Raw genomic sequence first — 12,233 nt, 5'->3', positions numbered from 1 at the left:
CCTGGATCCTACTCTTTTAACACTATATGTATGTATTTCCTCAAACTGGTGAAAACTCAATGACTATTTTATTAGCTGCATGATGGTCCACCATCACTGATTAGTCATTGGTCATATTTTTCAGCATTATAAATAACACTATAATGAACATCTCTCTGTGAATTAATATATCTTTAATATAGACCCAGAAGGAGAATTACTGAGCCAAGAGGCGATCATGTTTAAGGCACGAGATATACGCTGTCATATTTAGGAAGGTAATCCGAATACCTTGCCACAGGCTACCTGAAAAGACACTAGTTTGAAGGCGCCCACAGGGGCTGCCCAACGTTAAATACAGTACTTTTTTGTTGTAAGGTTGTCTGCTAATGGTTGTTCTTCGATTTCCCCTCCCCCTCTGTTACACTCAGTCTTCTTTAATCATTTGTATGAAACTGTATATAGTAAGGTTATTAATTTTCCCTCGCTGCCTTTAATTGGCGTTAATTATTGTCAAGCATCTGTTGCTTTTAAGAAAACAAAATGTGGAAATATTTTTATTTCTTAAGTTCGTTGATTTTCCCCCCCATACAGCACACGGAAATTCCCGTAAATCACACACAGCAAGCTCCATTTCTCAAACGCATTGTCAGTGGGGCGCAGAGGAGCAGAGGCTATTTAAGCAAATACCACCCCCCCCCCGCCCCGCCCGCCCCGACTCCAGGCCTGCCGCCGCCTTCGGTGTTCTGTCGCCGGGGCAACTAATAAACCAGCATTCCTTCCACCTAACCCTGCGCTGGCGACGGTGGCAGCTGCGCTCCCGCGCGCCCTGGAGCCCTGCAGCCTGGGGAAGTGTCCTCAAAGCCAGGCGTCGGCGCCTCCAGGCTCATCCAGGCGCTTTCTAAGCGCGGCCGCCGGCTAACCGGAGGCAGATCCCTCGCACCCCCATGCAGAGTCATGCTCTTTCCCAAGACCCGGCACGGTGGGCAGCGTACTCTCTTCTCTCTCTCCTCTCCGCGGCCTTCCACCGCCTGGAAGAGCAGCCGCGTCTCCACCCAACCCGCTTCGCGCAGAGCCGTCGGGGCATCCCGGGCGCGCGCTCCGGCACCTCAGGCAGGGCAGGTCTACGTGGGTCCCGAGACAACCGTAACTGCCCCCCGCCCCCGCAACCGCCCGGCTGCTTAAAAACGTGGACGTGAGATCCTCCGGAAATCTGGGCACCTAGACGCTGCCGCTGGAACCAGAACCCCTAGGCCTGCGGGGAGCCCCAGAGGGGCAGGAAGAAGCCAGGGACCCCTTCGCTCCCGCGCCCAGCAGGGGAGGCCCCTGCGCAAGTGCTCCGTCACCCCCGACCCCATAGGGAGGGTGCCCTACAGAACCCCCCGCCCCAAAACGTGCCCTCCTCCCCGCGTTCCCCAAGCTTCCTCGTCCCCGCCCCTGGCGACCCTCCCTGGGTTTCCTTTGTCCCCTCCACACCCTCGCCCGAGCCTTCTGAGTCCTTTCCACGGATAGTTTCCCCCTCCCCCCACCTCACTCCCCGCGCGGCGCCCCTTCCGAAGCTTCTCTCCTCCCCTCCCCCTCTCCGCCTTCCCCGTCCCTTCCCGCAGCCTCTCCTGCGCCCTCTCCGCCCCCTCCTCCTCGGTTTCCCTTGTCCCCTCCCGCCCCGCCCCCGTTTTTAAACCTGGCGCGGAGCGCACTGGTAGGTGAGCGCCCTCGCCCGAGCGGTTAGAGGCGCGGCCGTGTCGCTGGCGCCGCGGGAGAGGCGCTGGCAGCGCGGGCACCATGAGACCCGAGGCGGCGGCCGGAGCCCGGGAGGCGCGCGGGCGCGTCTGTCATTGCCCCGCGGATGGTGCCCGGAGGCCACCGCCACCGCGCGGGCCCGAGAGGTGAGGGTGTCCCCGCGGCCCCCTGCACCGGTCGAGAGGCGCGCGGCGCGTCGGGGCAGCGAGCGCAGAGCGGGATGCCAGCGCCGTGGAGCTCCCCGAACCCGGGCGGAGCCCCGGAGCCCGACCGCGACGCCAAGCAAGTTCCTTAACCTTGGACGGGGACGCACGGTGCTCTCCATTTTCCGCGCACAGCGCCGAAGTGTGGAGGCCCGGGAGGCGCACACCAACCAATGGGCCAACGCTTCCATTCATAGATCTGAAATTCACCGGGCTGGGAACTTGAAGTCTCGGAGCCTCCCAGCTAGCCTTCCAGAGGGTCCCCTCACGTTGACTGTCACACTCTTGATGACAGTCTTTGTTTGCCCTGCACTTGGGGCTCAGCCCTTTCAAGATAGTACAGTTAAAGTGTGGAAGGGGCTGGGTGGCTAGTCAGCCAGAGAGGAGAAACCCATTCCCCAACCCCCCCTTTTGCATTGTAGAACCCTGTGGAATCATCTCTGCGGGGTCAAGATCCTTCAGCAGCCCAGGGGGTGCAGTTGAAATTAATGAGCAACAAAAGTAGCCAGCTACAGTGGGGAATCAACTGGAGACTCCATTTGGGTTGGGAGGGGATATCTCTCAATTTACATGTCCCCTGATATGCATCAGATTATCTTCTCAAAGCCGGTGACGGCAGAGAAGAATGTGGCAGGAGAGAAAAAAACAAAAACGCAAATAGCATCAGTTTATTCACAGACTGAGAACTTGAAAGAACTTTCTATGATATCCAGGGACTCCCAGTCAAACACTGGAATTGCTAAGAACGATAACTCTTATGATATAATTTTAAAAGACAGCAGAAAATTCTGGGGTTCACCTCTGGTCCCTGCCTTTCCAGCCCCACACCGTGGAGACCTTGGATCCTCACATCCCAAGAAGCTGAGCTGACCAGAACTGGAAGCCGGGTAAGGCTAAGGTGGGCATTGTGGTATCGAAGGGTTCAGCCAGAAAGTGGCACAACTCAAAAATGACCATGAAAGGCCTCCTCGGCCTCTCCCTCCCTTGGTCCCCTAATGCAGAACTGCCTGTGGGCCTGGGAGAGGGAACCTGGGTGAACTGGCGGTTGATCAGACCTGAGTCACATGTATAGACTGGGCTACTGCTTGCTTTCTTGAAAGCAAAGCCACTATGGCATAGCTCTTTCAAGGGCATTATAAGAGAGTTCTAGAAAAGCGAGCGAGAACGACAGAGATTTCTTTTATGTTGAGTTCCCCCGCTGCAAACGAGCAGGTGTAGAGAGGAGGGGAGAAGGCTGCCCCAGTCCCCCTTCTGGGTGTGCCATTACTGGTGGGCTGGTACCAACAGTGCAAATAAGGGCAGAAACCAGTCTGGGGTGCCCAGAAGTGGTGGTTAAAAGCCCCCACCCATCATCTGGCCCTTCCTGAAGCACTTTTGGCCAGTCTGCAAGCACTCCTGGGGTAATTCATGTTGTCTGAGCAAATACACTCCCGCCAAGGCTTTGTGGGTAAAGATTAATCTCCACCACAATTCTTTTGTTTCCTGCATTGGTACCTAAATTGCTTTATATTTATTGAAGTAATGGCTTGCTTTCATAGACTTTACCTTTCCTTTCCAAAAATCTTAAAATGTAAGCTGATGACTGTTATAATGCTGGAGAGCTAATCAGGCTGAAAAGGACCATGCATTTAACTTACCCAACATGTGGTATAGGTTATGTGTACAGTTATTTGTAATATGATAAGAAACTCGGGTACACGAAAGCTGACCTTTGACTGTATTTTGATATTCAAACTACTTTACTAAATTAGCTTGGATAATGGAAGTTTTCATTGTTGCTTTTATTTAAAAAAACGAAACATGCAATCTGTATCAGATTAACAAGGTATATGATTTTGTAGCCCAAGTTACTCTTAAATACGTGCAATATCTAAATAATGGAAAATAATTAACACCTTTTGCATTCAAGCTCAAGTTCTTAATAAGATTTAAAAAGTGCTTGAGAGAGGGAGAAATTATAGAAGTTCACAATTATCCATTTTTTTGTTGTTAAATGAAATGTATAAGGAGCCTATCCGTTGTTGTAAGAATAAAAATACAATAGCACAGTATAGTATTCAAGGCAGATGGGGTTTTTTTCCTCTTAGGATGAGAAGGATATTTGTGAGAAAAAACGATTACTTGCAGGAAAGTGTTAATCTGTAGGAAGTTGCTAGTTGATCGTCAGCATGGCAGGGGTGTGTCCGTGGATTTGGGGGGGAGTTGCCCTCAGGGGACTGGCTAGCTTTTTGCAGAGCTCAGCTGGCCAGGCGGAAAGGACAGCAGCGGGCGACCGCAGGTTCCATGCACCGCTCACGGTTCCGGGACCCCGGGCAGGGTGAGCGCCGCTTAGCGCGGGAAGAGAACGCTTCTTGCTCAACAGCGCCCTCTCCCGACAACGCGGGAAAATTCCTTGGCTCCAGAGCCCTGTTGCGTATTTCTCGAGAAATTCGAGGGCGGGGTTCAAAGCCCTGTGCCCTGAGCACCTGGGTCACCCTCACCCATTTGGTACCCCTACCTCCCCTTGGGAGCGGTCTCCCTCTCCTGCCTGGGGAAAATGAACCACAGCCCAAGCCTTTGTTGACCTCTGTTATACTTCCCTCCTGGCCCCTTGCCCACCTTGCAAGGGAGGTGATTTCCTGAAAGGAGACGTCTGGGGCTGTGTCCTGCTGGGCTCATCCTCCCATGTTACAGGCTTCCCACCCCATCGCTTTATCGGAGTCAGAGGCTGCGTGGAGAGCAGAACCGGAGACTCCAGTGGAAGTCTACTTTTATCTCTTCTCTTACTCCTAAGGACACACACACCTTTCCTTGTATCCATTCCTGATCCCCTTGAATTATCCAAGTGTGAATGTGTAGACATTTCTGCCAACAGAAGATGATCTTTAATTAGAAGATATTTGTGGCATAAAGCTATGTATGTTGGGGGGTAAAGTTTTAGAGTTTCTAAAGGCGTATTTTATGTTTCACAGAGTCTGGTTAGAATTACTCACTTAAAGGAAGCTGTTTTTCTGTGCTGACACTGTCTTTTGGGGTCCACCAAAGTTTGCCCTGTTGCTTTAGATGCTCTCCCCTCACAGGATGTAAAATCACCTCTGACAGTGCAGGATTGCTTACTGTGTTAGTCGGCAATTAGGGGTATTTTATAATTACAACACAACTTAGCACAGACATGATTCTCTGGAGTCCTCAAAAAGTGAACTTCATTTTGGAGAAGATTGTGTTCAAAGAGCTTCATTTTCTTTCCCTGACATCACTTATCACAGCATATTGTAAAAAATATAATGGTAAAATATAATGACATTTGCTCACAAAGGCTACACAGCTATCACTGTGGGATGGATTGGGTTTGATGATCGTTGGTGACGAACCATCCTCAGGGTCCTTTCTTGTCCTGCTCTAGCAGGTTTTGTCTCACTCCCGATCTGGTTCCTGCTAAACTCCATGCAAACCTAAGCGCTGGGGTTTCTGACCCATTGCCCTAGCTCATTTCAAGCAAAAGCATCTCTTCCCGCCTTCCATAGTAACTGCAACTTTCGGAGCTCTGAGGTGGAGGAGCCAGCTTTGTAGCCCATCAGATCATCTGACCACAGTTCAGGCCAAGTTCATTGAGATTCAGGACCTCATGAATTTGGGCAGAATGGGGTCAGGTCTGGACAGGCAGAGTGTGGCTGTCCCTTCACCTCCCTAGCACCAATGCTAGTCACCGCAAGGACAAGCCTGGCGTGCGATCTCTTTCTCTCTCTCTGCTTATATCTTATCTCCATCAACGTAGCCCTTAGTTCCTCAGACTGGCTTCCCTCTCCTCCACTCGTGACATTCAAGTGGTCAGGTTGTTTTTTGAATATGACTGAAGTGCCCTTGGAATCCACCTTTCCTTTCCCTTCCTGTCCCTGTTCAGACCTTTATCCCTTCTTGACCCGTACCTCCGAGCCCTTACCTCCCCAAGCTAGGCTGTGCGCTGGTCCCTGGGGCCACCATATCCTTGAACTACAGATCTGACGGTTGAACTCCTGACTCAGAAATCAGTGACGGTCTCTAGTGATTCTCCAGAATGAAACCCAGGCTCAGAAGTAGGTCCTCAAGGCATCCTGTGATCGGGACTCGGCTTCCTGCTGTGGCCCATTAAATACCACAGCTTCTCCTTCGTTCTGCACGGGGCTCCTCACCCTTCTCCACCTACGATCTCTGTTTTCCGTCCCCTCAGAATCTGATGTTCCCCTCCGCCAAGAATGGTCTCAGACTTGCACACCCAAATGCTGTTGATGTCTCCACCAGGCCTCTGTGAACCTTTTCTTCATCCCTGCTTAGAATTGTTGGCATCGGGGCACCTGGGTGGCTCAGTGGGTTAAAGCCTCTGCCTTAGGCCCGTGTCATGATCTCGGGGTCCTGGGACCGAGCCCCACATCGGGGTCTCTGCTCAGCGGAGAGCCTGCTTCCCTCTCTCTCTGCCTCTCTGCCTACTTGTGACCTCTGTCTGTCAAATAAATAAAAAAACAAAATCAAAATAATTTTTTGGCATCTTGCTGTAAGAGGCTTTGTAGTGTAATCATTTGCCTAAGTGTGTCTTTTCCCATTAGATTGTAAAAGCCTGGGGGCACCTGGGTGACTCAGTCATTAAGTGTCTGCCTTTGGCTCAGATCATGATTTCAGGATCCTGGGATCTAGCCCCATATCAAGCTCCCTGCTCCTCCCTCTCCCTTTACCCTTGCTTGTGTTTCCTCTCTCTCTGTCTCTCTCTGTCAAATAAATAAACAAAGTATTAAAAACAAACAAACAAACAAAAAAAACAAGAAATGCCTGAACTGAAGGACTGTATGGGACTCATCTTCCTGTCTTTGATCCCTCACGGTGCCCAGGACATCTCTGACAGCAGGAAGAGAAAGAGGCTCACGAAATACCGTAAAGGTGTTTAAACTGTCTCTAAATTCGTATTGCTATTAAGAAGTGCAAACCACTTAGATTTTCTTTTCTAGAATTTCAAGGTGCTACCACAGAGGGATGTGTTTGACTATGTGTTTGTACGTGTCTGTCTTTACAGCTTGAACCTGGAGGTGACCAACAAACTCCGGGATCAAAGGGGGCCTTTGGGTTTCAGCATCCTGTAAGGTAACATGACCTCACAGTAAGAAATAGATTATTTTCTTTTAATAGAGACATATATACACTTTCGTGTCTTCAACTGTGCACATTCTTGACAAAGTAGAAAATAATTCTGTATATTGTCCAATATTTAGTTATTATGACCTCCCAAAACTTCAAGGATATTTTGTTGGATTTCTGGAATCCATTCATTCATTCAGTGTTCTAGTTGCAGATTGGATTGACGTCTTTCCTTTAAGTCTTTTGTTCATATCTCTCATTACATTTCATGTCTTGGGTTAAATTCAGCGGAGTATGACTTGTACGGGTGTATCTGTTTATTTACTGAAGTATTTAAGTCTATTCCGATTTGTCTGCCGGGTATCAGTTAGTGTACTGTCTAAAGCAAAGTAAACCTTCCAAATACGTGTGTGACTGAATGAAGGGCTGGGGGGGATGGCTCCACCATGGTGGCCCCTCTAGCCTTTGTGTGCTCCCGCGGTCCTGGGGGTGACAGCACCCCCACTGCTGTGTCCCTCTTAACATTCATCCACTGAGGCAGGTGGCTCTTGCTCAGGACTTAGGTCTGTTTCTCTGTCTCTTTCTCTCCCCGTCTCTTATTCCCTTCAGCAAAAGGAGCCACTCCTCCTCAGAGTATTTTTACCCTGGTTATCCTGCAAGACTGAAAACTTTAGTAAGATCCAGAGATCCTCATTGCTGGATATGAAATCGAAAGCCCTTCCGACTGGTCAAAGAGTGATTTCTGGAAAGGGAAGCTTTTCCATCCCCATAGGATCACTTGGGAAGCTTTATTTTTATTTTATCTTTTTATTATAAAAATTTTCAAGCTTACACACAAGTGGAGAGAAGAGTCCTGTGACCCCCTCCCAACATGCCCATCACCAGCCTCAATAATTATCAACAATCTTCACATCTGATGGTGTTTATCACCCTCTCCCAATTATGTTTTTATTGTTGTTAGAATTTTTTTTTAAAGATTTATTTATTTGAGAGAGAGAGTTCGAGTGGGAGGAGAGAGGGAGAGGAAGAGAGAGAATCCCAGCCAGACTCCCTGCTGAGCACAGAGCCCAGTGCTGGGCTCAGTCTCACAACCCCCCACCCTGCCCCCCACCCAGATCATGACCTGAGCGGAAACCAAGAGTTGGAGCTTAACTGACTGTGCCCCCTGGGCGCCCCTTTAGAATTTTAAATCAGTTCTAGGCAACTTACAAATTCAAATTCCCCTGTAAATAACTTCAGCATTACCGGCTAATTTTTAATATGGCCAAACCCTAAACTATGTTTATATTTCTGTCGTTACCTGTAATTTATATAATATAGAAATACATATAAATTTAAGGAATATATATATATATATATATATATATATATATATATAATAGAGAGAGAGAAAAAGAAAACCGTATAATGGTTTTACTTGATGCAGTGGCTGTTTGTTGCAAAGTTCCTCAACCCCAGCACTGCCAACACTTTGAGCTGGACAATTCTTTGTTGGAAGGTGCCGTGGTGGGCATGATAGGGATGTTTACCAGCATCCCTGGGCTCTGCCCACTCATGCTAGTAGCTCCTCCTCCGTCAGGGCAACCAGAAATGTCCCCAGACATTGCCAAACGTGCTCTGGAGGTTGAGAATCCCTGATTTATCAGGAATCTTAGGAAGGTCAGAAGGACGCTTGGGTGGCTCTGCTGTTAAGTATCTGCCTTTGGCTCAGGTCATGATCTCGCCCTCATCCCCTCCCTCATCCAACTCCTTGCTCAGCAGGAAGCCTGCTTCTCCCTCTCCCACTCCCCCTGCTTGTGTTCTCTCTCTCTCTGACAAATAAATAAATAAATAAAATCTTAAAAAAAAAAAACATCTTAGGAAGTCGGAATCGTCATGCATTATTTATAGTAGGGCGTTTTCTTTCTCTCTTTTTTTCTCCATCCAAGAGAGAAATTACAATCAGCTTTGCAGGGGTGCGTGGCTGGCTCAGTTGGTAAAGGATGTGACTGGATGTCGGAATTGTAGGTTTAAGCCCCATGGTGGGCGTAGAGATTATTTAAAAATAAAAAAATTAATCAGTTTTGCAAATAAGTGGTGGTCAAATGATAATCCCTCTCAGTTCCTCAGAAGACCTCAAGAAAAAATGCAAATAAATTAGTGAATGAAAGGTGTAAGAATGAGGGATAATGGGGAGAGTGGGGGGTATTTTAAACACTTTCCATGAGGGGTACCTGGGTGGCTCAGTGGGTTAAGCCTCTGTCTTCGGCTCAGGGTCTGATCTCAGGGTCCTGGGATCAAGCCCTGCATTGGGATCTCTGTCCCCTCTCTTTCTGCCTGTCTCTCTGCCTGCTTGTGATCTCTCTCTGTCAAATAAATAAATAAAATCTTTAAAAAATTATAATAATAATTAGCTGCTTCTCTAGACTGGGGTTTCAGAGCCAGATTTCCTCCAGAGCCCAAAGGGTCACAACATTCCCCAGACTTGTGGGTGTTGTGGGGGATAGGGACCTAACCTAAATAAGACATATATTCTCCAGGATACATGACATTCTCTCTTTGATCAGAATGAGATTCTTCAACGTGAAACTCAGTGTTTTAATTTCCTTTTACCTTCACGGAGGCACACCCTTTCTCCTGTGGTGGTCTAAATCAATCTGCTCACCCCGATTATAGGCTCATTTCTGAACTGGTGTGTAGGGTTCCTTTGGCCAGGTCTCTCCACCTGCCCACGGTTTTGCGTTCTGATGATTTAGGAAACACTCTGTGCGCAGCGAAGGCAAGATCAGAGAGGAAGATCGGGGGTTAGCTGCCTCTAGGGGAGAGGACCCGCTAGATGGGAGTTTGCCTGTTTCTAGGTGATTAATGGTGTATTTGTTTCTTAAATATTAGACTTTATTTACCCATTTCAAAGCGCCAAGAGTATCTGCAAAGTTCTGGGGAAAAAGTGCTGGCCAGTTTCCCAGTGCAAGCCACAATACACTTCTACAACGACGAGTCCGATTCAGATGATGACGAGCAAGAGGCGGAAAACCAGACTTCCCACCTTCAGCGCCGGGAGACGCAAGGTCCGGCGGAGAACAGCCCGGGAGGGAAGGGCAGAGTTCAGCCGACAAACCCAGGATGGAGTTCTGTAGGACACAATAGCCTCGGTGGGAAGGGTCCACTCCCTCATGGTGACCCTCTGGAGGGCACAGAGCCTGCCTCACCCAAATAAATGGGGTCTCCCTCTCCCACACCAGACTTGGCTCACATGCGCTCTGGGGGACAGCTGTGCATTTCCCCTGGTGTACGGGGGTCGGTGACTGTCTCTGACCAGCACTCCAGTCACAGCAAGAACTTGGCTTGTAACTTTCCTGCTCCTGGTGATTCTCTTCAGGGCACTCATGCACACCATTGGAAAAGGTTTCTAGAACCAGGAGGTTTGTGTTAACGTGGGTTGTCATCAGATGGGACCAAATTTCAAAGTGCGTTCATCTTGTCACTCTGTCATCAGATGATAGGTCATTCCAGTATAGGTTAATAACCCACCGATGCCTCTCACTTGACCTCAGACTCATTATGTAGCTAATTCTACTTTTGTAAGCAAAAAGATTTAGACGTTGTCCAAGGGTGGATGTGTTTGCTTTGTGGCATTTCAAAAATATTTATGAAAAATAAACAAAACTGAATAATTTTCATAAAAGTAACAGAAAGTAACAGAAACTTTAAATATGGATTTTTAGGGGAACAATTCTGGTTAAAAATTTATGATCCTTGTCTAAGGGCTGAGTGTATGAAGATATAGAGAAAAGAGCTTTAACTCTTAGTTGGGAACTGGTTCGGGCTTGTTACTTGAATAAGATAACACTTTTCAATCAGATTATCTAATATAAGATTATTTTCTTTTTTTTATATTTTGATCAAATGATTATGTTCTACAAGTTTATTACTTATATGTGATTGTCTTCCTATATATAGTACACTACATAAGTTTATACTTGAAATAAATATTTTGAAAGACAAAATGTTTGATAATCACCTTTTTTGTGTAAAGACAATTTTATTTATTTATTTATTTAGTTTTTTTTTTTTTTTTTGAGTGATCTCTACATCCAACGTGGGGTTTGAACTCACAAACTCGAGATCAAGAGTCACACATTCTCTACCAACTGAGCCACCCAGGCGTCCCATGTTTAAGACAATTTTAGTTTTTTTTTTTTTTAATTTTATTTAGTTACTTGACAGAGAGAGAGCACAAGCTGGCAGAGTAGCAGGCAGAGGAAGAGAGAGAAGCAGGCTCCCTGCTGAGCAAGGAGCTCAACATGGGGCTCGATCCCAGGACCCTGAGATCATGACCTTAGCCAAAGGCAGTTGCTTCACCAACTGAGCCACCCAGGTGCCCCAAGACAATCTTAGATTTAATTAGTGCCTGCGTTAAAGTTTTCATAAGTTCGTCTGGATGTTTTAATATTTAACTCTTTTTTTTTAATGATTTTTTATTTATTTGAGAGAGAGAGAGAGAGAGCATGAGAGGAGAGAGAGATCAGCGGGAGAAGCAGACTTCCTGCCGAGCAGGGAGTCCGATGTGGGACTCGATCCCAGGACTCTAGGATCATGACCTGAGCCGAAGGCAGTCGCTTAACCAACTGAGCCACCCAGGCGCCCCTCATATTTAACTCTTTAAATGATATTGTTTTTAAGAATAAAAATATACATATAAAAAACAAAAGAGATTATAACCTCGATGCCCAAAAAGTCCACTGATATTAAAAAAATTAGCGTAATACATGCAAATACTTTAACAATCCAAACAGCATAGAAAAGTGTACATTTGCAAAAAGTCACGCTTTCCTGTTTTCCTCTTTCTCTATGCAAAGGTACCAAACATCAATTTTTTGATTGCTGCTCCCCTTTAGAAATTACTATTTGTTTGTTTTTTCTTTCTTTAACAAAAAAAATAACTGGAAATTTGTACCTCTTAATCCCCTTTATCTATCCCACCCACCCCCCCACCTACCTCCTGTCTGGGGACCACCAAGTTACTCTCTGTATTTAAGAGTCTGTTTTGTTTGTTTGTTCACTTGTTGTTTCTGAGATTCCACGTGTGAGTGAAATCATATGGTATTTGTCTTTCTCTGACATATTTCACTTACCATAAACCCCTCTAGTTCTATCCGTGCTGTTGCAAATGGCAAGATCTCATTCTTTTTTTTTTTTTTTTTTATGGCTGAGCAAATTCCGTTGTGTGTGCTCATGCACATGCGCGCA

The 12,233-nt window shown here is 47.1% G+C and overlaps 1 protein-coding gene across 1 annotated transcript; it reads left to right on the top strand.

Moving 5' to 3' along the window:
• Nucleotides 1-1,637: 1,637 nt before the first annotated feature.
• RIPPLY3 (ripply transcriptional repressor 3) lies at nucleotides 1,638-10,977 on the top strand. The gene is made up of 4 exons (XM_047720007.1): nucleotides 1,638-1,865; nucleotides 2,743-2,809; nucleotides 6,943-7,010; nucleotides 9,876-10,977. Exons 1-4 carry the CDS (start codon nucleotides 1,762-1,764, stop codon nucleotides 10,198-10,200), a joined length of 564 nt encoding a protein of 187 aa, XP_047575963.1. The 5' UTR covers nucleotides 1,638-1,761; the 3' UTR covers nucleotides 10,201-10,977.
• The last annotated feature ends 1,256 nt before the right edge of the window (nucleotides 10,978-12,233 follow it).

This window comes from Lutra lutra, chromosome 1, assembly GCF_902655055.1.
Source record: "Lutra lutra chromosome 1, mLutLut1.2, whole genome shotgun sequence".
NCBI lineage: Eukaryota > Metazoa > Chordata > Mammalia > Carnivora > Mustelidae > Lutra > Lutra lutra.
The sequence above is the reverse complement of the archived record's forward strand: the minus strand, read 5'-3'. Positions and strand labels throughout refer to the sequence as shown.